At 44.5% G+C, this 26,504-nt stretch overlaps 1 protein-coding gene across 2 annotated transcripts in view; it reads left to right on the plus strand.

Annotated features, from left to right (window-relative positions):
• LOC144823879 (mucin-5B-like) overlaps nucleotides 1–26,504 on the plus strand; it is a 737,446-nt gene that overhangs the window by 138,280 nt on the left and 572,662 nt on the right. For both annotated transcript variants that reach the window (XM_078682767.1, XM_078682768.1), the window contains one exon: nucleotides 15,183–15,334. In XM_078682767.1, the coding sequence (XP_078538893.1) occupies nucleotides 15,183–15,334 (152 nt within the window). The remainder of the gene's footprint in view (nucleotides 1–15,182; nucleotides 15,335–26,504) is intronic.

The raw sequence follows: 26,504 nt of genomic DNA on the forward strand, positions 1-26,504 counted from the left end.
CGCATCCTCAACATTAACATTGCAGCGGGCAGTGGTGTAAGCAGCACCCGCTGCAATGTTAATGCCCATGTTGTGTATTGCCATGCACAACGTGACAGGCCCCGCGAAGTGCCTGCCACTTTGTGCATGGCAATGATGGGGTTACAATGGGTACCCCCCCAGTGCAGCCACCCACAACCCACAGGCGCCCGCCATGGGCCCCCTCGGAGATTTCCCGCATGGCTTTCCATGGCGGAGCCTTCTCCATGGAAAGGCATGCATCCTAATATGGATGGCGGTGCCTACAAGGCAACGCCACTATATTGAGTCCCTTTTCCGCTCGGCCGGCAATCCAACTGGCGGAAAAGCGGCAGGCGGTCTTCCCATCTGCCGCTGTGACCCCCACCTTACTGATATGGCGGGGGTGAACCAGGGACATTTGGCGGGCGGATCGCTACCGCCGGGTCGGCGGTGTCGATCCGTCCGATATCATAATGGGCCCCTATGTATATTCTATTATTTTGTTTTTGTATTGCTTTTCAAACGTAATTCTTTTTGGGGTTTCTGGGTGCAGTTGTTGTGAATTATAATCTGTGAAAAATAAAACAGGTTGCAGTTTTAGATAATGTACTTATTCACATCTTTAAATGTTTATTTTTATTTATTTAGAATTAAATAAATATATCTACTCTTTTTAGTTGAAGGAGTGTCTTTGGTAGATGTTCTGTTTTTTTCGATTTTTGTAAAAGCTGTTAAAAATAAAAGAATATTTGTTAGCTATATATTGCTATTTTATTCAGTTTAGTTCTATTGGTGAAGTAATATACTTACATTGTGTTATATTTTATTGTTGTTGTGTATGTAATTATTTGTGTTGAATTTTCTAGAAGCAATTTTAGCGGTGTTGAATCTGTTATATATATAAAGAAAATAATGTTATAACATCTTACACATTTTTAAAATGTATTTAGTTATAAAGTTTTGTGCTTAGCTTTACCGCAGGATGTTTGGAATAGTTTTTGGTATAGTTGTTTTTCATCTTCTCTCTCTTCAATGTTCACTTCTCCTCCATGGTCGTCCGTTATATGGTAAATTTTATGTTAATTATTTGATTGTTTTTAAAGTGTTTGTTTATTTAGTTAGAGTTTTCTATTGGTTTGTGTTTGTGTGTTTAAATTTTTTTGGTTGACATAGCTTTTTTGAAATTTTTAGCTATTAGCTTGTAATTTATTTGATGTTTATTCTGTGTATTTATGCTCTATTTTTACTTTGGTTAATTTTATACGTAGATTAATGTTTATTTTTTGTGCGAATATTACATATTTATGTTACTTTTGATTTCTTTCTTATGTTATATTTTGTGATTATAAATTTGTTTTTGTATATTTCATGTATTTGTTCAAGTTATTGTGGTTACTTTGTAATGGATGTGATTGTTTTTTAAAGAAATTGGTATTTGTTATTTTATTTTATTATCGTAAATAGTATTTTTTTATGTTTATATTTTATTTTTGATATAGTTAATATGTATTTTATCGATGTTTGTGTTGTAGATATTGTTGATATCAATATTTTTGATGTGTTTCATTTTATTTTAATGTTTTCCAAATTATTGTGTTCTATATTTTTTTGTCAATTTTTTTGTAATCGAGATGTATTTAAACTATATTTTTATTGATATTAGTTTTATTTCTATTTTGTGTATTGTGTGTCAATATTTTGTTGATATTTTTGTTAACGATATTGTTGACATGATAATTCTGTAGTTCGATGTTATGAGAGTCGCTGTTGTATCAGTGATTCATTCGCTTAAATTAAATGGAATGAGGAAAACAAAACTCATGATTTTTCTAGCCCCTGCATGACATCTCTATATGATACCTATTTAAATGTCAAATAAATTCATTAATACATACAGTCATTTGAGCTTTATTACTTTTTTATTAGGTTTACCTGATGGTGGTTGGTCTAGTTGTTATTATACAGCCACTCCCAGAGGGCTGGCTTACACCCCACTCCACACCCATCTAACACAGGGTTCACAGGACATATGACCCTGATAATAAAAGGGGGTGGGCACAAGTGCCCTTATGTCTCTGTCGAGATCATTTATGCTTGAGAGCCTAGAGCCCTACACCATTACATTGACGATGATCGGGTGAGCCTGTGTGTGTAGCCTCCTTGTTGGTGGTGGACGCGGGAGAGAGCAGCCCTTATGAAGGGCATCCCCTGCTAGCAGGCGTTGGATGCCCCGATGGCCCGCAGGGGGATGTGAAGAACCCTGGGGTGAAGGAGGTGATCAGGAGCCCACCATGCACCTGAAGTACCCATAGGTGTGTGGCAGCATATGAACGTGGAGATGCTGCATGGTGAGAAAAGGAGCCAGTGGCATGACCCCAGCCACTGGCTGATGAGGCCTCAACTGAGAGAAAGCTGAGCGGAAGCTCACCCTGCATTGAAGTGACTGGCGGCAGGGCATGAGTTGAGCTTAAGTGGGTGCATAGAAATAGTCTGATTGTGAGTGGGGGGAAAGCAGATGGCAACAAGAAGCAAACACATCCCAGGTCCCTCTAGGTGTGAAGAGGCAGATGAATGGCCCGAGTTCCCACTTGACGAGGTGGCCCCAAGCTACCTCACCAGTCATCGCTGGACGCAAAGAAAGGAGGAGTGGAAGATCTAGTGCCATGGCCCAAGTGCATGAATTGGACAGAAGCTCACCCTGCATTCGAGGGGAAAGCCACTAGCATCTGTGGTGAGGAGCAAGTGCCAGTGGGAGTGGTGTCGGTTTGATCCTTTGAGCCGACGCCACACGCCGAGACTCTCAGCAGGCAGCTACAGCCACATGCAGTGAGGGAAGAGAAGGCTGCTGGCGGTGGGGCCAGAGCAGTTACAGAGATTGTGTGCATGGCCGGCACCAAATCAAAATAAACATAGCCGAGAAGTTGAGCATGTATAATTCCATGAGCCCGCCGAGTATTTTCGTTTAACCTGCATGGACCGCAAGGTTGTGAACACCCGTGGCATCAGGGCAGCTGCCACAACTGAGGATACAGCATTGCAGTGATCACCAAGCGAAAAGGCCAGTTACGTTAGGAAGCTGCCAAGACCTTGAAACAAATAAGCATTACTGACATAAGTGACTTCTGAGTAGCGTACTCAGGCTAGCGTGATGAGAGAAGACCGTCATTCCTCACTGGGGTTATGTAACCCCTGTATCTGCATAAGTGGAGACATGGAGGCCCCCGCACAGCAATGCATTCAATGTTAGGCCTGGTGTGCACTCGTGCATGGCCTGGGAAAAAAAGGAAGAGGTGCTGCTGCCCTGTGGGAGGCCTCCCACCGCAGGGAGACAAGTGGTGGCCTTCATCAGCAGAGATCCACCCGCGGGTGAAGTAAGGTTGGAAGAATTGAAGAAGCCGCTGCAGATCATGGTGCAGCAAGAGGGCCCACCCAGGAAGAAAGGAATCGAGTCAGGCAGCACCGGAGTCTCCAACACCATGATGCTGGCTATACAATGTTGGAGTGTGGCAGGTTGATGGAGAAAGTCTCGTAAAGCGAGCTCGCAGCCTGTGGAAGTAGTTCCTTGCACATGCATGATGCCGGACTAACGGAGGGTCTGTAGGAACTCTGTGAGGCCTGCAGAGTGAGGAAATACAATTGCTGGGACAATTTTGTGCAGTGCCACCCAGTGGCTGAATTCAGGAACTGTGATAGGAAGAAAAAAAACATAAAAATGAAAGTAAAGGGAAAAGGCAGACAGAAACAACTCAAGCCCATATGGGTGTGAAGTTGCATGATTATTCCCCCCCCCTACCCCCCTCCCAAGAAACTGATTAGGAACTGCCAGGCTCCAAGGCAGAGACAAGGTAATACACACAAAGGATTGAGTGAGGAGCCTATGAGGAGAGCTGCAGTGATGCCTAGTGGCCATGGGTGGTCACTGCAGCAGCTAAGGATACCTGTTGGCAGAGTCAGATGCCAGCAGCGAGAGGAAGGCTGTTGTGGCAATGGGGGAAGCAGACTATATGGTAAGAACTGCCAAGACAAGGAATGGCGGAGAGGATGCATCATGACCTTAGCAGACTGCCATGGGTTGAGGGACTGGCAAGAATTACCTAAACATCCCTGGGCTGCAAGAGCATTGAGAGACAGTGAAATGCGTGCCCAGGGGCGGAATAATGCCACCACAGGTGGAAGAAGTGAGTGCACAAGTTGCCCGACATAGGAGTACAATCAGATGAAAAAGGAGAGTGCAAGGATAGAAGTGAGCCAAATATCGTAACCCAGATACTAACAGCACGGGCTGGAGCGCAAGAAGGAAGATGACCTGCAAGAGGTCGGCAAAGATAACCTGCAAGAGGTCGGCACAGATGACAGAGGTCGGCGCAGGTGACCTGCCAGAGGTTGGCGAGGAAGACCTGCCTGTGTTCAGGGGGAAGACAACCTGCCAGAGGTCGTAGAAGCAGTGACCTGAGAAGAGGTCATAGAAGCAGTGACCTGAGAAGAGATTGGAGAAGCGGTGACCTGAGAAGAGGTTGGAGAAGTATTGACCTGAGAAGAAGTCAGAGAAGCGGTGACCTGAGAAGAGGTCAGTGAAGCGGTAACCTGAGAGGAGGTCTGAGAAGCAGAGACCTGAGAAGAGGTCAGAGAAGCGGTGACCTGAGAAAGGTCAGACAAGAAGACTAAGGGCAGGTCATTGAAGATGACCGAGAAGAGGTCTGACAAGATTGACGAGAAGTTGAGATTTGAAGGCCTACAAAAAGTAGTGAAAGGAAGAAGGTTGCGAAGGCAGGTCTGGTCACCGAACGAAGAGAATGCATTGTCCTAGGGTAGGACAGGGCCAAGGAGACCTGTTTGAAGTACATGGAGAGGCCTGATGAGAGAAGACGAGTAAGAAGATGGGACAGACCTCGTTGCGATGTGAAAGACAAGAGGAAATGGCGTGGCATGAAGCCACTGCAGAAGTTCAAAGAAGAAGAAGAAGAAAGAAGAGAGGAGGGGTGATCAGACAACTCACACACTGCATGATCGAGGATGTTGGTAACATTGGTGACACCATGAAATGTTAGCTGGACAGGAGTCCAAAGCAAACCTGGTGACTACAGAGGTGAGCAAGCTGGACAATTTGTGACACTCACCTTTGAGGTTCAATGGGAGACTGGATGGGGATAGTGCTCGGACATCCTGAAGAAGAGGGTCCAACCACTCCACACCAGACAGTGGCGATGCAAGGGTCAAAGGCCTCAGGGACACTGGTGAGAGCAGGAACCACCACGAGAGATGGGTCTACAGTCACTCTTCTGCAGGTCCCCAGGAAGAAGAAGATTTTGTGTATTCTAAGACCATCCTGTGAAAGTTGGTGCACCAAAGTCAAGGAGGCAGGAGTATTCCTATCAAGAAACAACTACAGGTGGAGCAACGGACTTTAAGGTGGGACTCGTAGCGCTTCCTCCACAAACCAAGAGGGTGTCATTAAGGTGGCACGGCGAGGGTCACCTAGTCCAGGGAAAGTGTTGTAAATAGATGCTGGTGCCTGGTATCATGTAGGTTACTTTATTCAAGATAGTCAAGTCTTCAAGATGTTAATAATAAGATATAGAGAAGACCCACCAGGAGTGACCTGCTTGTCACTCAGCCTGCCTGGTTCCAACTGCCAGTTGTCACCAGGCTAAGCCCCCAACACTCCATGATGTCACCCAACGTTCCAGTGGTGACATCATGTGAGTGACAATGAAATCCCACAGGCAGAAAAGAGACAGGCTAAATATAACACATCTCCTTCCTTTAGGGAAATCAACAAGATAAAAAATTAGAATAGATAAAATTAGCTTGAGTGTACACATCCATATAAAAATACACAGTACATTCTAAAAGATAGGTTATTAAGATTAGTGTACACATGGATTTAAAAGTACATAACACACATTCCAAAGATAGAGTTACTAACACATCCCAAACAGTTACTAACACATCCCAAACACAACTTGTCCCTAACACAACTAGTCCCAAGTCCCATCCCCTTTCCTTGGGAAACACAAACACAAATTGATTTTGTGATAAAATATGGAGCCCACTGTGCTCCGAAACGGGTACAACTCATCCCGTGAACCATAACTTTGGAGTCATTGCTCCGCCCCCAATTTTCTAATGGGGTACTCATCACCCTTGAATTTTTAAAACACACTCTATACTGTAACGGGGTACAACTCTCCCTGTGAACCATAACTGTCCCAAAACCATAGATGAGACAGGGTACACTTCTTTTAAAAAGAAGTACAGAAGTTTATAACTCCCAACACACAACTACACATGCAAGCCATGTATACAAATTTGAAAAACAACTCCTCCTATAATAAACTGTACAGGGCCCTTCTGACCCCAAAAACAACAAGCCATGAATGTACACTACCCTGTAGGTGCACAATAATATGACACTTGCCACTGACACGCCACTCACGACACCTGAAAATACTCCTGTGTCTCATAGCAGTCCAAATGCAACACTACGTAGGTACTCACTTTATACGCCATTAACTTGTAACCAACCATACTAAAAAGAAAACATGCTTCCCTGAGATATAGTGTATAAGGCACACTCCACCCCAAAATAAACACTCACTCTATCCCAAAAATGAATAGTAATGAGACAAAAGAACTATTTCACACACTCACCAACCACCACTCCTAGAAAGCACGAGACAAACATTACAAATGACCAGCAAAATAATGTTAAATAAAGTTCCATGCTCCGGTGAGCGGTTTCTCACCCGAGTTCTTCCTCAAAGTTCTCATCAGCAGTAGGAAACGCTGTAAATATGGCAAGATTCGCGACGTCTTCCACAAAAACAGCATTCCCATAGTTCTTCCCTCATCGTCAGGGTTTAACTCCCATCAAGAGTTCTTTCTATTCCCCTGAATAGTAGTTGTACAAGAGCTTACAATCGTGTGGCAAAAGTCTCGCAAGTCCCAAGGAACGTTTCCATGCTGACGATCCAAAGGCTCGGTGTCTTAATCCTAAAGAATGTGATGACATCAGTGGCACGCATATTACGTCGTACTGGGTGGCTCTGGGCACGCCTATGCTGCCAAGCATGCAAGCGCAGCACAATGAGAAGTCACAACGTCACGAAGCCTCTCACGTTCCTCGCGCACCTCTTACTTCAAATATGAAGATGACAGTTAACATAAGTGGCACATTTGGTATGTGAAAATATGTTGGTTAAATGACGCAGAAGGGATGGAAATATATAACTTATTTTCCACATTAGCTTAGCCTCTGAATCACAGGCAACAAAGCACCGGAACGATACAAGGAGCTGAAGAGAAGGTAGGCTCCACACGTTCCTCGCGCACTTCTAATTTAGAAAACAAAGTGACAGTTATGCATTCCTCGCGCACTGCAGGTTGCGCAGTTACATTCATGTTGTTTTCCGTAATGGTAAAGTATGAACTGTCACTTTTTGTTTTCAATTTGCCCTCTTGCTTCCCTTCACGCTCGCATTGACTTAATTATTTTCCAAACAGAGTGCCATAAAATGAAACGTATATGCAAAAACATGCTCGTTTTCCACCACGCTGAAACAGGCAACTTTCACCTTCAAATAGCAGTTCGGGCAGATTAGAATATTTCTTTCTTGCATAGCTTTCACTTTGAAAGTCGAGTTATGAATTAAATTCCAATAGTTGTTCAACTCGCTTCCGTGACAGGCACACAGAAGTTTTAATCCTTTAAAACCTTCAAATAACCAGTGCTTTGCAGTTACAAAACGAACGCCGTTCATCACAAAAACAGTGCAATTCTCCAACATGCCACAATAATAAACTTAAGCAGTTCAACACCCTGGGTTCGCAGGCCGTCCTGATAACATAGGACACTGGTGGGACTTACCAGGGTGCTTCTTTTCTTTATTTTCAGTTTCAGCAGTGATAAAAATTGTTCTCCTTTTCTTTTAAATATTCAGGTTCTTTGCTTTCTGTTACTTGTACGCTGTAGGCTTATTTCCATTAGTTCCAATTCCTTCACTTTGTAGGTTCCTTTTCCTTGCACGCTGTAGGTTCTTTTAATTTCTCCAAAAGTCGCCAAAAATGTTGTAAATAGATGCTGGTGCCTGGTATCATGTAGGTTACTTTATTCAAGATAGTCAAGTCTTCAAGATGTTATTAATAAGATATAGAGAAGACCCACCAGGAGTGACCTGCTTGTCACTCAGCCTGCCTGGTTCCAACTGCCAGTTGTCACCAGGCTAAGCCCCCAACACTCCATGATGTCACCCAACGTTCCAGTGGTGACATCATGTGAGTGACAATGAAATCCCACAGGCAGAACAGAGACAGGCTAAATATAACAGAAAGCCTAATTAGGTGAACCATAGTGACATCTTGTGAGAGCTGAATAACCGTGAATGAGGCATCCTGGTGCCTGCAGCAAAGAAACAACGGAAACCAAAACTGAATTGTGAAAGTGTAACTTCTACAAGATTCACTATCAATCCACCTCCACCGTCCAAAAGAACTGTACATATAGAGACTTGAGTGCCACTCTCAAGCTTTTAGTCCAAGGAGGACCAGACCCATAGGGCACTACCGAATTGTGCCAAATTGGTGGTCGTAGCTGCAGTTGTACCATCGTCTTGCTCTGCAGGCAGCTAAAGAGACTCAGCAGAAGTTCCTGTTATTGTTTTATTTTCTCCTACAGGTTTGATTTGTTGGTTCCAGTTTGAATAAAGTTTGGCAGGGATTTAGGGACCTGCTGGTCACTGGTCTAGTTGTTATTGTACCAGCCACTCCTAGAGGGTTGGCTAACACACCACCCCACACCTTTCCAACACAGGTTTCACAGGACATGTGACCCTTATAATAAAAGGGGCCAGGCGTACGTGCCCTGTGCCAGTTCTACCCAGTACCTAATGGTGTCTGTGTCGTGATTATGTATGCATTGAGGGCCTAGGGCCATACACCATTACAAGGCTGATATGGGATGAAGCAAGTATACTCTACTTGCCAATCAGATCGCACTCTTCCTATCACGACGTGCAGCTCCAATAAAAAAAAAAAACATCATGAGGCAGGATTTAAGTGCACTGTTTCTATGATTAATCATAAGCAAATCAAGATATTTGAAGTTAAAGCTGTGTTCATCATAGAAATGGAACTTCTTTAAACAGCCATAAGCAGCTAATGGTATTTAAATTAATTACAGCTCAAAAGTAGCTATAATCAGGGTCGTTTTTCGCATAATTATAGATTTGCTGCATTCACCACATATTCCATTATCTGCTGCATAATCAGCTCATTTTAAGCAGACAAAATGTTATTTCTAGCTCAAGTGGTTCAAATGTTACTAAAAGCACAGCAACATGTGTTGCCATGTAGTCCAAGGCCCATGGGAAAGCTTGACTGGCCACTGTTCTGTTGCCTATTGCTATATTTGGGTGTTAAACTTGTACTAATGAGGTGCAACCAATGACCAGACAGTGGTATCACGTGTAAAAATTGCAATATAATGACGTTATGCAATCCTAGAATGTGCTGCATAATGCTGCATAATTACAACTCGCACTATACATGATCCGGATGTGCCGGGCTGGGAACCACAACACCTCAAAGGCGGTGGTTTAGGAAAGTTTACACAAACAGTGAAAACACTTTCTTACATCATTCATAATGTGGCTTGGGGCCCGCAGACATGTGACGCAAAGAACAGCAAGCAACAGCAGCTGCTGCTGCTGAACATGCCAGATGTGCCAGAAGAGAGCTGGAGGAGAACTGGAGAAGATTGGACAGGAATATGCCACACCAAGAACATGGAGCTCACGCTGATCAAGCAGGCAGCGCTCTAAGCACTGCTAGCAGACTCAAGCTCCATTTTCTGAAGCAGCAGCCAGACTCAAAGTAACGGAGTGCTGTGACTCCATGGAAGTGGTCTTGTACAGTGCTTGTGTTCCAGTGGCCCTTGACAGCTGGTACAGAATCCCAGTTAATCCCACCTGATGTCCCAACCAGTGGCCCAAGTTACTGCTGAATCCCAGTGGGAGAAAGCCCCATGTGATGGGGAAGAAACGGGTTGAGCTTGGGTGCCAGAGAAGGGTGCACTCTAGGGACTCGTCAGCTGGCGACCTCGATGCGGCTGTGTCAGGGAGCATAGAAAATGGCTTCTCAGGCTGCATGGATCCCCAGGATACTAGACGGACAAAAAGAGACAAAGTTAGGTGTGAGGAGGGCTAGAGTTTACCTCCTATGCGAACATAAAGCAAGGCAACAAAGAAAACAAGTAAGAGATTAAGACCTATATATAAAAAAACAAATAACTCTGACCAATCTAGAACAAAACTTAAAACTTCTACGTGGCCTAAAAGCAGTGCTCAAATCACATGACCTAGACAAAGACCTACCACCAGGATGTTTGTGATCCACAAATTCGCACAGTGGTAAGAACTTCCATAGATATGCTAGATTTGGTGACCTTCTTTCAACCATTACTCTCTCACGAATACTAGAAAGTCCAAAATGAAAAATGGAAACGCTGCAACAAACATCTCACCAACTTTTCCATCACAATCAGGCAAACTAGAAACTATTGTTGAGACATCCATTCGAGATGAGCTGCTTAATCCAGGAGGAAATTATTTAGAGATGGGATACTGGCCGCAATTAATCAAAAAATATCTGGTTGACTACCATTTTTAGAAGACAAAAAGTGCCAGATCTCTGATTTGGATATCTGGGAATGCCTGCTTTCAACATTAAATGGCACTGTAAAGACTCTGTAATTTTCAATTCAATAAATTAGATATACAAAAATGTGCTGCTGGAAACTTGATCACAATATAACAGCAGCTGTTGACTCCCTTATTGAGTACCTATATATCATTATAAAATAATGGCTTACCATATCCACAAGAGTTACGCCCCAATAAATCAAGAATGATAATTTGCCACCATCCCAGATAAAATAATCACCTCCTCAGTGAAGCTCCTAGGTTGAGAAAGTAAAAGCAATTAGACACACTGCAAAATCAACCATAGCAACCAAAGGCACTTTGAATCTTGCTCTGCCGTTGCCGCAGGAGCAAAAACCATCACTTGAAAACTTTAAATGTATCAGTCCTTTCAACCTTACGAACAATGTAAGAACAATAATCCATAATACAGAATCTCATGCAATTCTGAGCTTTGTCAGAAAAAGCATTTCAGATATTAATCCTGTAGATACGGACACAGACATTATCATTCAATCAGAATCAACCAACATAGGGGCAGATTTATGAGGCTCTTGCGCCTCCTTGCACCGCAATTGCGTCACGTAATGTGACGCAACGGCGGCGCAAACAATGCGCCCTATTTACAACATGACGCATCTAGGAGATGCGTCACGTTGGAAACCCCTGCGCCATAAGGAGGCGTTCCTGCGCAGGGGGGGGGGCGTTCCTGCGCAGGAACGCCTCCTAAAAGTGGCTGAGTGAAATCTATGAGATTTCACTCAGTCACTTTCTACGTCAATTCCCTACGCCTGCTTGAAGCAGGCGTAAGGGTGACGCACCATACATTGAACAGGTGGGCCCTGTGCATTGCAGGAGTAATGTCGCACTTGCGACATGACTCCTGCAATGCGCCGCCCGTGCGCCGAGAGATGCGTCACGCATCTTCACTGCCTTGCACCATCCCTGGGGATGCACCAGTTAACATAAATCTGCCCCATAATGCCTATTATTAGCTCACCATCATTACAACTCGGCTCTGAAACATATGTCCACGTCATAGAAGGAAGCTGTGGAAATTAAATAAACAAAGGGAAAAGGAGACCAAAGAAAAAAGATTAAAAACTATGGCTGTGAAATCTTTCCCAGTCTTCAAATTCAATTCTGCAACAGACAGATACAGGCACATAAAGATTACAGAGACTCTTCCCAAACCCCAGCTGGGAAAAAAACGAATTCTAGAACTAACCTCAATCAAAATAGCACTCCGATACCTCATATCCTACAATATAACCAAAACAATGTCAGTATTAAAGAATCCCCTCTTCAGCAAAGAAACATTAAGGGCCCCATTACGATGACGGGCAGACAAACGCATCAGAAAATGGGACCGATTGCCAGAGGTGTGGCGTTCCCGCAAGGCCAATTAGGATGTAACCGCCACCCTGGCAGGCATATCCAGCATCTTTATCATTGCGGCGGGTGGTGCTGTAAGCAGCACAAGCAGCACCCACCGCAATGTTAAAGTGGCATGTTGTGCATTGCCATGCACAATGTGACTGGCACCGCACGGTGCCTGCCATTTGTGCGTGGCAACGAAGGGGGTACCATAGGTACCCCCCAAGTGCAGCTACCCACTCCCAACACCTGGGGGCCCGCAACCGGCCCACAAAGTGATTTACCATATTCCTTTCCATGCGGAGTCTGATTTGAAAGAATATTACTATGCTAATTTTGCACATACCATATACAGAAGAACAAAGGTTTAAAACATCAATAGGTGCAATATTTTCTTTTTAGATTTGATTTACAAGGAATATTTCATCCGAGATTGTATGTCTTTAATAAAAACTCCCAAAAAGTTAGGATATAAAACCCTTTCAATGGAGTATTAAATAGAAAAAAAAGTTGTTCAGGCATTTTTCGATACCCACATTAAATGCAGAAACCTTCCTCTCCGACATCTATTTAGGTCATGATTTATTACTAGACCCAGCACGGTGAACTGGAGAAGTCAGGTCTTTAGTAAAATAGGAGACTTCTTGTTGGGAGAGTGGAAAACCTGGCCTGAAATAGAACCATTGCATAAGCATAGTAAAATTATTTTGCAATGGTCATTCGTCAGGAATATTATCTTGTGTCAGCACTTAATCCTACACTTATTAGCAATGTTAGCAATCTTGCAGGGTATTTAGTAACCCAGACACATCGCATTTCATTAAATGGCTTCGTCTCCCTATTCCGTACTCACGGGTAAGATAAACTTTGCCAGAAAGCGGGAATATCAAGAAGGATTGCATATCTCTAGTATAGATTAACATCAGGTTAATAAATTTAATAGCGCCTTGTTGAAAGCGGCTAACTTTAAGTAGATGCAATTTTATTCTAAATGGCTGCTGTACCGCACTGCAGACTTTTTATAGAGAATTAATCCCCAGATCTCATCAAATTGCTTTTGGTGTAATTTTGAGGGAGGGGGAACTGGACCCATATATTATCTGTTGGTGCCCGAAATTAGACTGATTCTGGGAGAGTATTAACAAATACTGCCAGGACACACTGAAAGTCCCACAGATACTTGATACTCAGACAGTGGGTTTAAGATACTTCACAGATTTAACAGCAACTATCCTTAAACAAAACCAGATAATTATCTTGGTCCTGGCTGCTCTATCGCTGATCCTGCATAGGTGGAGAACGGTGGATATTCCAACTTTTGCACAGTTATTATGTAAATTAAGTAGAATTAGGGAGCATGGAAGAAAGTATAGGCATGAGGAGACTAAGTGATGTGCCCAGAATCCCAGGATGTTGATCTAATAAGAAGGTGGTGGGGGGTTGGTACACATGGGCACACAGCAGATCATATTTTTGCAAAAATAAGACATTCCGAGAAGAGTCCAATTTATTTTAAGTGCCCTTAAGAGTCCCCCTGGACCATTTGTTTTCATTCACAGCAGAAGAAGAGGTCAGCTTCTGGGTGGAAACCATGCAGTAACAGTGCAAAGAAGCACATAAACCTGAAAGCAATTCAGGAGCTGATCTTCACTGATGTTCACAATGGAGACACCATGCAACCGGTACTTCCCCCACTCTTCTCCCTGCCTAAGAGGGAATGAGTGTAAAACACACCAAAGGTGCCTCAAGTAAAAATGATAAATGAAAATCATAAAGCACTATGGTTCCTGGCAAAAGAGTTGCAGGAGCAGTGCACACAACATTTGGAAACACTGACCCACCTTATTTGCACTTGTACAACATTACTGACCTAGCGTAGACTTTGGGTACAAGATTCATTTACCCAGTGTGGGATTTGTTCATGTCAACAGGTCACGCTGGTCTGCATCTGAGGAGGACACCCCCATCTCTTAACTAGTTATATCAAAATATGAGCAAGGTAGGGAGGTAACACAATAACTGATGTATTTGTCCATAAATGGACTAAAACAAAGCAAAAACTAGGGGACACAATACAAGGCTATCCTACCTACATTGGCACTGTTTTAGCTTTCGATTAAGATGTTCCTATGGTACAAGAAGATATTCGAGTCTATTAACTCACCTATGAGGAGATGCCTCTTATTTTAAGTAAACTTTAAGGGTCTGTCTGAGGCAACTTAAACTCCTGGCACAAATACTGGCAAAACATTATATTGTCTCTTTGGTTGGAGAACTACATTTTTAAGGTTTCCTTTTTTTGTTATCTCTTTAACTATTCTGAAGCAAATATTCGCTCTCATACTTTTTATTTCTTGGCTCTTAAGTCCGGCGGCCACTTTATACATTACTCTGTTTGCAAATTGTTCCTTAAATCTTTTCGTTTTTTTATTTATTGAATGTAAGACATTACATTCTTTTATTTAACTGAAATAAAGTTCAATTCGGCTTCAAACCATTGTAATGGGCTACTAGAATTATCTGGAAAGGAGGTCATCTAAATTATGCAGCAGAAATGCAGGTTATGCCGCACATTCTCTGTCAGTGTTATAATTAGCCATTTGAAATAGACACAACATTTTTGTGAAATCTGTAAATTATGTGAAAAATGCAGCAATTCTATACTTATGTGGTAAATGCTGCAGCTACAGAATTGTCTTAATCCATTGTACCTCACTATTGCCTATTGTTTTAATTAAAATGCAGTCTAGAACGGTAAACATTCTAATTCTGATCTCTGTCCATTGTTAGCTGCATATTTACAAGATAAGTGTTCTAAAATAAACGTGCAATTAAAAATAACCGTCAAAAGTAAGAGAAGTGAGAAACATACTTCTTTAATCTTCCTTGAGATCCCTGTGTTTTCATTGTATGGGTTTTTTGCAATTCTGTGGTAATCTAACACATAGAGCTATGCACGACCTAAAACTTTACCCAGGTTATCCCTAACCTAGAGTTCTCCTCTTTAATTCTCTCTACTTATCGCTGATTTCCACAGCATACTCCTTTTTTGTAGGAAAAAAAGACGTATCTTATGTGATTTCTTAACAATATGTTTTCCATTTGCAGGACAGCATGCAGTGCACCTCTGGGTGCATGTGCCCTGAAGATCTGGTGATGAATGACGATGGGGATTGCATAAAAGAAGATGATTGTACATGTACTAGAAATGGAACTTCTTACCAAAGTGGGGAAAACATCACTGTAGGCTGCAACACTTGGTATGTCTTTGTCCCCATTTTTGGATAACAATCAACCACAAGTATCTCAGCATACACTCTATTATGCTACATAAGATATAATGCTCTTCGTGTGTTTCTTTATGCAATTGTTAATATTTACTCCTCCACTTGTTATAGTGCAGAATTTTGGCTGCACTACTTCTAATAGCTACATGTATGGAGTACCTCATCTTCACAAATCAATGGTGAACAACCTATACATCTGCCACTCAGCTACACAAGAAGGACAGAGGGGAAAAAGCAACAAACATCCTGCATTTAAAGAAGTCCTGTCTTGGGGTGGGGGCGTTAATCTAGAAGTCAGACCCATGAGAGCCGCTCTCCTGTTCGACCATAAAAATCCTGTGCTATCCTCTCACCCAGGGTCTATATCGGACGGATACCCGCACGCCCTAGTCATTGGAGGTCCCCCTGTGTCTTCTGTGTCTTCTGTGCTGACCCAGTGATGAATTGAGGCCTAAGCAGTGCCCTACATGTGGGCTGCTCCAGGACTGGGCCTGTGCTGCTGCCAGGGCTAGAAGCTGAGTCCCTGCTTCACTGGAGTGAGGATCATGACCAGCACTCTGGGGGCCCTGCAACAGAGAGTGTTATTGGTCTCTGGAGGCTGTGGAAGCCAGCTGGAAGCGGCAGTAAAGAGGTGGCAGTGATGCAGATGGACACACACTGAGCACCGCGGCCGGTGATCGACCTGGAAATAAAGACTGTGCTGCCTCCCCCTGTGGATGATAAACAGGCCCCCCAGGACCTTCCTGTCTGAGAGCTAGTGCTCCCCCAGGCTGTGGTAGCCAGGATATTACAGGTCAGACCCCGTACACATCACCTCATGACCGGGCCATGGATGGCTAACATCCACAAGGCTAGGGAGGGCCCCAGGAGAGGGGCAATGAGCTTCATTGAGGTTCAGAAGTGAGGGGTGGGTTGACTTGTACGATGACCACCATGAGCATAAATTAGAGGCTGACGGCATTGAAGCCAAGGACAGCGGCGGGCATAGTGACAACAGGGAGCACCATGGATACCACCACTAAAAACATATGATACCACTGGTTCATTTTACTCAGTCTAGATGGGGTTCTCCCCTGCTACCCTCCCCATTCCCATGCATAATGGGTACACCCACTGCAAGACCCCCCTTTACTGCAGTCTGCCACATGGCTCTTGGGGATGCTTGGAGGAGGAAGCCCTACATTTGAGTCGGTGGCGCAAAGTACCCAGGGCGGGGTCCCTTCCAAAGACAATATAGATATGATTCTACATACCATATGCAACTCTCGATTAGCCCTTGAAAATAAAAGTGATGATTTTGCCATTGACGTGGGGCTATTGCGAGCGGATCACAGAACATTGGCTGACAGGGTGGGAGATGCAGAATCCATCCTCACAACCCACTATGAGACTATTGGTAAGCATGCTACAGTTCCAAGTGATAGAATTGAGGGTGAACTACAGACCCTGCAAGACAGGGCAGATAATGATGAAGGCCGATTGCCTCGTAATAACATCCAAGTGGTGGGGTCCTGGAGCGAGTTGACCTCCATCAACCGGTTGCTCATGAATGTGCCCATGAACATACAGTCTAAGTTCTTTCGATTGGAAAGAGCTCACTGGGTGCAGCTCTATCCCGCTCCCACCTGGTGCCCCTCCATGACCCATAGTCACTCGGCTAAACTCTTTCCACAACTGTGTCCTACAGAAAACCTGAGCTCCTGGCCCATGGGATTTCACATGTCAAAAAATACATATCTTCCTTGACTGCACGACAGTGGTGCAAGAGAAGCACAAGAGCCTCCTGGCAGTCAAGCAAGCATTGTGCACCCTTGGACTGTCCTATGGCCTTCTGAACCCCTCCAAATTATTAATCATATCCAACAACAAAATAGTTTTCTTCACAGCCCCTGATGAGGTATGGACATGGCTTGAGAGAGAAGGCCATGACGTTTCCTGAGTACAGGCAGCAGAAACTCAAGCCAAATGAGGCAGGCAGCCCGACTGCAGACCCAGACTCCTGAAAGAGTCCACCATGTAGGAGAGAGCATTGGTGGTGCAAGAGTCTCTCCTCACAGCATCCAGTCGGTATACAGTGGCTTAGAGGGGGGTGAGGAAGACTTGAAGATGACACTGTCGAATGAATAGTTGTCTCCCATGAAGGTCGCACCCAGAACGGTGGATAAACTAATCAGAGGACACCTGCACCCTGCAAAACTACCACCACGTGAAAGTGATTTCTGACTAGAGTGTGCGGTCAAATGGCCCGGAATCGCAATATTTGTACACGGGGTGGTGGAAACTAACTATAAGTACACTGAACATTGGCATCACCCCTACACGTCACAGCTGTAATGTAAGTTTTTGTGACCTAACGTTAAGTTGCTGTTGTACCTTAATGGGGTTTTAGATGACATGGTCACAGCATGTTTTTGCAATGACTGGGGTACAAGGGGCTGACCGCATTCTATACCAAGAGTCCTCTCCTGTCCAGGTTATTCCTCACACTCGACTAGTCCTGCACTGTCCACTTATACTGCTAGCACACTTCAGAGGTTCATGAACAAACCTGCACACCCTGCCCCCAACCATTGCTATGACCCAGAAATACACTGTTATTACCTGAAATGTTAGGGAACTGCTACCCTGACGAAGTGCCTCAGGGTGTATGTTGTCCTGCATAGATAGGGTGCACACATCGCCTGTTTACAGGAGACCAACATGATGGCCTCGGAACTGGTGAAACTGGTGACGTCCTGGAGGGGCCTGATGTTTGGTATGGTGTACTGGTTGCGCTGATTTGGTTGGCAACAGGGGTTCCCCTCACAATACATGGTCGACATAGACACTGAAGTTAGGTTCACATTACTGGTCAGAACAATGGTTTTGGTAGATGTGTTTTTGGCCAGTTACGCACCCAACCCTCAGCAGCTACTATTTGTTGGCTCACTAGACCTGCACCTTGCCCACTCTTTAGGTATGCATCGTATATAGGGAGATGACTGTAATATGGAGCAAGATTGCACCCTGGATAACTCACTGCTGCCCCTTCCTTTATTACCTAATATCCCACTTGCATGGGGCTTCCAGAGATCGGCTGAGAGGTGGCAATGTCAGACTTGTGGAGGGAGTTGCACCCAGCACACATTGAATACTCCTGCTATTCTGGGCTACATATGTTGCTCCCAGGTATTGACAGGATTCTTGGTTCAATGGCACTTATACCATGTATACATAATGCAAAATACCTGTGTTGAATGGACTCTAACCATAACCCTCTTTTGTTAATACTACCCATGTTCCCTTCACCCAGCAGTGCGATTGCCTCCCCCCGGCCACTGTTCTGGGACATAGGGGCATATTATCAAGCACGACGATAAAATTATCGCTGCTTTAGCGGCAGAAAACTGCTGCTAAAGCGGCGATAATGGGCTTATCGCCGCTTTAGCGTTTTTTTTCTGCCACTAAAGCGGCGATAATTTAAAAACCTGTCCTTGATAATATGCCCCATAGTTGGGACAGTGATCGACGACAGTGATCGACACTCTTTACCCTACCTATCTTATGGCATGAAACTGTGTAATGTTTTTTATGTTCCTATGTAATAGTGAATTTACTATTTGTATATATAGAACTATAACCACTAGTATATGTAGTAGACCTTTGTACTTACTACCATTCCTATGTGTTTTTAGAGTGTATACCTCTTCCTTGAGTGACTTTACAACTAATACATTTGCAATTTTTCTTTGTTTATATCTCTTCCTTGAGTGAATTTACAACTTGTACATTTGCAATTATTTCTGTTTGTATTTCATATGTAACTCATGTAATCCAAAGTCCTTATGTAACGCAGCTGGTTCTTTTGTAAAGCGCTCTGACACCTTCGGGTAATGTTCGCGCTATATAAAAAATGCATTAAATAAATAAAATAAAAAATAAAGACTCAGCCTTCCACTCCAACCTGGAGTGGGATGCCTTTAAGTTGGTCATCCGTAGTCTCTGTACAAAGACATAATATGGGGTCAAACAAACACTGATGCACAAGGTTCTTGAGGTGAAGAGGCAACTACATGTGCATGAAATGCTGGCAGTAGAGGACCAAACTGCTACAAGTTGATTCCTGGAAATAACCAAATCGTATAAGGCACTGATGGTGTACCTTAGATGCATGCACTACAGGGAATAGATCACACAACAACATGAAGATGGGGACAGGAAGGGACATCTTTTGGGATCACTGATAAAGTCAGACACACACCAGAAACCCATTAGCTTTATCATGGCTCTTGAATAGTTACTTTGCTACATCTCATGGGGAGATTAATGCAGGTTTCACTAAGTTCTATTAAACTCTGTACACGCCTCCACAGACGTCTCACCCAGGCCGCATAGCTCAGTTCTTGGCCACCATATATATCTTGAGTCTTGTGGGTTAGCTGCCCTGAATGCTTAGCTCATAGTGCAGAAGGTGCAAATGGCCATCAACCAATTGACTAGAGGGAAGATAACAAGGAAGGAAGGCTCCCTCCAGAATTTCATATTGCCTTCTGGCCTTGGGTGGCTTCCCAGCTGAATGCTACGTATGTGGGGGCATTCAAGTAGGGACTGCTACTGACTCTGTTAGGGAGCGCACTATAGTGGTGTTGCCAAAACAGGACCGAGGCCCCCTGGACATCAGGTTCTACTGTCCCTTCTCTCTAATACATGCAGACAATAAAATTCTAGGTATCAGCACAGCAAACCACTTACTCTCCTATGTGTCTGGGCTCATACACCTGGCTCAATGCGGTTTTGTCCCAGGATGTGGTACCCATGTGAATATCGCACGTTGCCACACATCGTGAGTTGATTGGGATCCCTGCCGTTGCTGGCCCTTGATGTTGCCAAGGCTTTTGATACTCTATTGTGGCCATGCCTGTTCAAAGTACTCGACGCCATGGAAATCAGAGGTAATCTTCGAAAGTAGATCAGTCTATTAGATACAGAAGCCCTTGCCCATGTTCGCACAGGGAAGATATACATGGATAGGTGACTGCTGTGTAGATGCATTGGACAGGAATGCCTCCTGTCCCCAATACTGTTTGCTTTAGCATTGGAACCACTACCGTGCATGATGCTTGCTAGCGGGCCTTTTTGGGGAATACCAATAGAAGACATGCATGGCGAAGCGGAATGGCATGCAGACGATGCACTGCTGCTTCTCAGAGACCCTGAATGGCCATTCCCCTTGTTGGAGCAGCTACTGTCTGAATTTGGGGAAGTGCCCAGGCTGAAGGTCAACTGGGAGAAACCCTGCTTATTCCCACTTATGAAAAGAAACGCCTCAGCGTGCCTGCCATACCTCAGAGATTCCCTGAGGTGGGAGACCCCCATGTTCGAGTATCTTGGAGTCCAGGTATACCATTCAGACGTTGACCATCAACAAGTTAACTTGGATAAGGTGTAGCCAGAACAAGTCACATTCTCCCATTCTGGCACCGTCTCCCCCTTTCACCTCTAGACCGAGTGGCCATTATCAAAATAGTAATTTTGCCTCACCTCCTGTATTTATTTATGGCCCTACCCCTGCAGCTGTTGGGCTCCTTCTTTTAGGACCTGCGTTTGGTCTTGTCTGAACTGATCTGCGGAACCCAGCATAAATGCATAGATATCGAAAAGGGGATGCACCCTTTGGATGAGGAAGGCAGGTAGAATTAGTGTGATTGGCCAAATGGCTCACAGTGGAGATTGACCCTGAGAGGAGAAACAATGGTCATGTCCTTTGGGATATACACTTGTAACAGGTGCACTACTTCAGAGGTAGGAACCAAGAACCTCATGCACGAACACTGTGAGTCAAAGAATCCTGTTGGGACAATTACAAAAGGAGACCGGGGACACTGTACTCACCAGATCTCCCACTGTGGATGACACCAATACAAATAGAATGTGTTGCACGTCATGCAATCAGGTGTGGGACAAGGCAGGGGTGGTCACGATGGGTTATCTTTACACAAAAGGTCAGCGTCTCATTTAAGGGATTGGAGGATGGTTTCGGTCTACACAAGGGCCAGTTCTGGACAGTACGGGTGGTGATCAGTGGTAGTTGGGCTGGGGACTCTGAGGAGCCGGTGACATCCGAGGTCCTGGCCACTTTACTGATGCATTGGGGGCAACGCTGAGTGTTAACATGTACATCAGACATTGGCACTCTCATATTATGGGACATGTCTGCTCTACAAGTCAAGTGGGAAGGCAGGATGGGTATGGCTCTTACTGATAAGATTTATTTCATATGGTTTGGTTCTTCCTACACATCTGTGCATCCTGGTTGACCATGCTTGATGTGCTAACTGATTTGACGGGAATGCCGCTTTCCCTCAACATGGCAGTGTGCCTGCAGAGACGCTTCCCGGGTCCGGAGAACGCCAAGCACACCACAAGGTTCATAGATCTGGCTTTGCTCCGGGGGAAGCGGCTATAGCCTTGCAATGGAAGGCACAGACACCCCCATCATGCTGCGTTGGCTTTGGGACTTGATTAAATGGATAACCTTCACACTCTCCCCCACCTCCCCGTCTGTACCTTTCCACAACCACTGCCTTCCCCTTCTGCGAAATAAAAACCAACATACATTTTCTTTTTGTGGGGGTCATTTGTTGGCCGCAGTTTATTAGGAATACAGTGACAACATGCATAAATTCTGTGCTTTTGCTGTATAGTCTCTTTTTTGGTGTTTTCCTCCGGTTGGTTGGGTTTTTTGTTTTGGGGCTCTCCCCTTTTCGGGAGGGAAAGGAGTAGCTTCGGCACCGGGAGTTAGGCCACGACTCGCTAACTTCCGGTTCTGGTTGTGCCCTGCCATCCGGCGAGGGCTGGGCTGCGAGCGCCGTCTCCGTGTCTGCTACTCCCCCATTCTTCAGTAAGCCGCCTCACCCAGCCCCCGCATCTAAAGGGGGGTGGTCTTACCCTCTGCCCTTAGGCCTGCACTACCAGCCGTGAGGCATCCCAAGGTTAGCAGTCCCATCTTAGCACACTGCCCTCCGGTGTGCCTTGTTACCAACCATTCTTTGCGTAGTTCTCCGACCTTGCCTTCACTACCTCAGCCTGTGACATTGCTGTTCTACCGGTGTGGTTGGGTGGGAAAAGTTTGTTATCCAAGTTGCTGCTCCCCCGCTCCAGCCGTGAACATGGAGCTTACCTGGGGGAGCAGCCTTATATCCCTAACACCTGTCCCGCTGCCTGCTGGCCTCTTCTGTTGGGCTGTCCCTCATTGGAGGGTTTGTATCTCGCCCCCCTCCCCTTTGGCTGCGTCGGGCGGCCCTGCGATGTGGGGGGGGAGGTGTCCTAAGGCTGGGGGCTGCTTTCCCGCCCTTTGCCTCCTGCACGCCAAAACTTGGCGCGGGCTGGCTGGTTAAGGGGGGGGTGCGCGGCGACCGTTATGGCGCCGGCTCTTGAGCCCCCTTCGTGGACAGCCTTTGCTACTACAGCTGACTTGATGCGCACATAAAGAGAAACTAGGCAGGAAAACACCACCACTGAATGGCAATTTTTACTGCTGGCAATACAAGCCAAAACAGAAGAATACCACCCCTGAGGTCCTGCTATTGTACTTATGTATTCGCTTCACTGGGGCTACAAGGTTGACTTCAGGGTTGTAGTGTTACAGTGAGCGATCGGAGACATGGTCCACCAGTGCCTTACAGCCAGTTGCAAGCCTAACTACCAGAGTGTGGAGAAGCTGGGGGGGGACTGTCGGATGAGGAAGTCTGATGCCAAACTTGTTGCTTGTTGAGTGATGGAGAAATGGAAGGTCAGAACATATCTATGTGGTGTGGGATGAGGCTCAAGCGGCAGTGGCTGGACCATTGTGTATGGAGGATGTCTGATTGTACAGACAGAGACATAATCACAGTCTATAAGTTTACCAATTGTATTGTTAATAGTTTTAATGCCACAACTGCCACATTTTACTGTGGAAATAGAGCTATACAAAATTAAACAGTGCTGTGTTTAACTGAAAGTGTTCAAAAGGGGGTGACTTCTTAGCAGCCATAATGGAAAAACCCGCTATTCCTTGAAGATATGAATGTGGCCATATGTGTAAGATGTACCAGAGCTTTCGGTTGAGTGAATCAGTTTGCAATATGCTTTTAGTGAAAACAGCTGGAAAATGAATTTTCCTTATTTTTTCTAAAATATTTATTAGTATATTCATGTTCAAGCAATGCCATTTTTATTTAAATCAGATTTAGTAATGTGTTGAAATATGGCAAATGAGGAGCGAAGAGGCAACGTAGATTGTTGAAACCAGAGGTAGAAGTTGGTGGGATATGAGGGGCACGATGTGCCCATACTTTTTTTTAATTTTAGAGAAACAGTTCCCCTGATTTTTGTGAAAATCTAACGGACGCAGGGCAGTTAATTCTGGCAGTTCAAATGCTCCAGGTGAAGTGCATGGTAGGGAGTCTCTATGCAACCAAAGGACGGGAAGACAGCTAAACTTGAATCAAGACTCCTTGCCAGGGTGCCTTCTGGTTAATCTGCAAATGTAAAGGGTGCTGGAAGCCAGTATTGGCTGTCATTGATGGAATCCCGTGGAGCTTCCTCATGACACAAATTTATTGTTTTTGAGTGCTATCGCAATGGAGTTATCAGGTGGGTTTTAAGTGCCTGCTTTAAATGGACAGTTATACAAAATATTTGTGCTACATAGAGTCTGGATATTACTAAAATTCATATTTTGAAAAGACTGGATATTACTAAAATCCATATTTTGGAAGTATTTTTTATATTACACCATTTTGTAAAAGGCCATTTTTTATTGTGTGTAATGCAAGTTTAAAATAATGAATCACATATTCAAAGTGCTGTCTGACATAGGCTAGGGCCTTGGAGCACTAGAAATACACAAGTCACTATTCTGCACTGCACTAATCAGGATTCAATTCTGTGGCTCTCTGGTTACACACACATACACCCATACACTGCATTACCTAATAGAGGTTTCAAATTGATTGATAGTGCATTTCCCACTGATTAACTTGTATTTTTTTTTCTTTTAAGCTGTGCATTCTCTTATATGTAGTTACCAGAAGGTGAAAGACCAAAAAAAGGTCTAGAATATTCTTTAGTCACGCCTTTGAACCCACGCTCACTGACCCTGACCCCATTGCACGCAGCATCACTGTTCCCATACGTTTTTTAAAGCACTTTGACTGGTGGTTGATACCCAAATGCCAACCCCTCTACAGTCTTGATTGACCTGGAATTGATTGGCTCTTAGCCAGACCAGCTTCATCATGGCCACGGTTAACTCTGACCCATTTTCATTATTTTCTAGGGATGTATTCAGAACCCCAGGAACTATAGCTAGGAGCTCCGAGCAGGCTCAAGAGCTCTGAGCCAGAGAACTGTGAGCAGATTTGGCTATTTTCATGGCCAGGTAACTAGAACTGCAGAGTGCTGCAATGAGAGGTGGTGGCCATCCAGAGGTGCCTGGCCATCCTCCCTTTCTCCCAGCAAATAGAGGAACAACCAGGCCACAGAAGATTGGAGTGTCTGCAAGAACTGCAGAAGAGAGGGGATAAGATGCCCCAGTGAAGGTCAATGCATAGGACAATTATAGAACGAACAGTGAAATTCCCTCTTCTCTCACCAACCGCTGAATGTACTTTTTTGTTTCTCTCTCGCACTTAATTACATTCTTTAAGCAAGTAGAGGCTTTGCTACTTCTCATCTAGGCACTGCTCTAGCTGAACAAAACTGATCTGATGCAAATAGCAGATCCCCAAACTTACTTTGCGTTTACTCTACCCAGTGACTGGAGACACGGAGATAACCCACATTAATGAAAACATATGAGGTTAACAGCTTCAAAATGGAAAAGGAGGCAGGTTTTTTGCTGTGCCTGGCAGTACTGAGGGTGGATATTTTGAACACACATAATCGGAAATACCGTTCTGATCAAGATTTCTCAGCAGGGACCTTGGTGAAAGGAAGCTACAGCTGGCAGATAAGCTGATGTTTGTGCAAAACCGTATACAATATTAGACATCTCTTGCTTCTTTAGTGCTAACATATCGTGGCTAAATACAGTGCTTATATTTGCTAAAAGAATAAGTACCAGGGTCCATATATTTCCCGAGGAAGCCCTTGGCTGGATGCTATCAAATGCTGCATACGAAGGCTCTGTCGTCTTGATTTCACCTCCTGCTTCTTTAATAGTCCTGCAAATTGATTTCATTTTTACAGGCTTGTATTCATTCTTGCTTTTTAGCTTTGCCTATATTTTTCTTTCTTTGTCTCCTTCTTTATTTCCTTCTTTTGTGTTTTTCCCTCTCTTCCTCTAGATCAAAATCTGCCAGGGAAAATAAGTGCTGGTCCCCAAAAATGAGTACCGGACGGCCCCACCTACACCCACTGATTCAAATTAGGTACTAGCTAATTATATAATCAAGAGATGGCAGGTAAAGGGCTGGCTGGCGAGATTAAAAGGCTAAATTTAGCCTTAGAGGGAGCTAGGGTGGTAGAAGCAGGTGGCAGAGGTCAAACAGAATTTACCAGAATTCTATAAGAAGTAGTTAGAAGCACTTTAGTAGTTTGTCCTGGCATTTTGTTTTTATGCCAACATATGCATAAATTAAGAACATCCTCGGCACCCACCCAAAGTCAAAGCAATGCTATGAAGGCTTAGCTTGACGTTCAGTAGATGGCCAGTCTAGAGGGACATAGAGGGCTCTACATAGAGTCAGTGGTGGTTGGCACAGATCGGGAGTGGCAGGGCAGTGTTCGTGGGGAGAAGGGGTAAAGAAAAGAATTACAAATACATTCACAACTCGTCTTTCTGCGTCTCTCTACCGTCGTCTCTCTGAGTCTCTTCTGGCACAGGAGCAGGAACCGAGCAGTGCAGCCTGGGTGGAGATAATGCATGGTGTACATGACTTTTTGGCAGGCCCAAAAAGGCCAACCAAACATTCATGTGCATTTACAGAGTGCGAACCACTCCTTCTCCTTGCTCTGAGAGCAGAGCAGCCCCGCCCTCAAAGCTGCAGCAGCAGAAAAAATAGAATGATAAGAACAACAAGTTGTTATCCTACTATTTATCATTTATTCACACTGCTGAAAAACATTAGGGCGATGCTTCTCCGCCTTAGTGAAGGAGCCGCCGCTGCATAGATTGAGC

Source organism: Lissotriton helveticus, chromosome 3_1 (assembly GCF_964261635.1).
Source record: "Lissotriton helveticus chromosome 3_1, aLisHel1.1, whole genome shotgun sequence".
Lineage (NCBI taxonomy): Eukaryota > Metazoa > Chordata > Amphibia > Caudata > Salamandridae > Lissotriton > Lissotriton helveticus.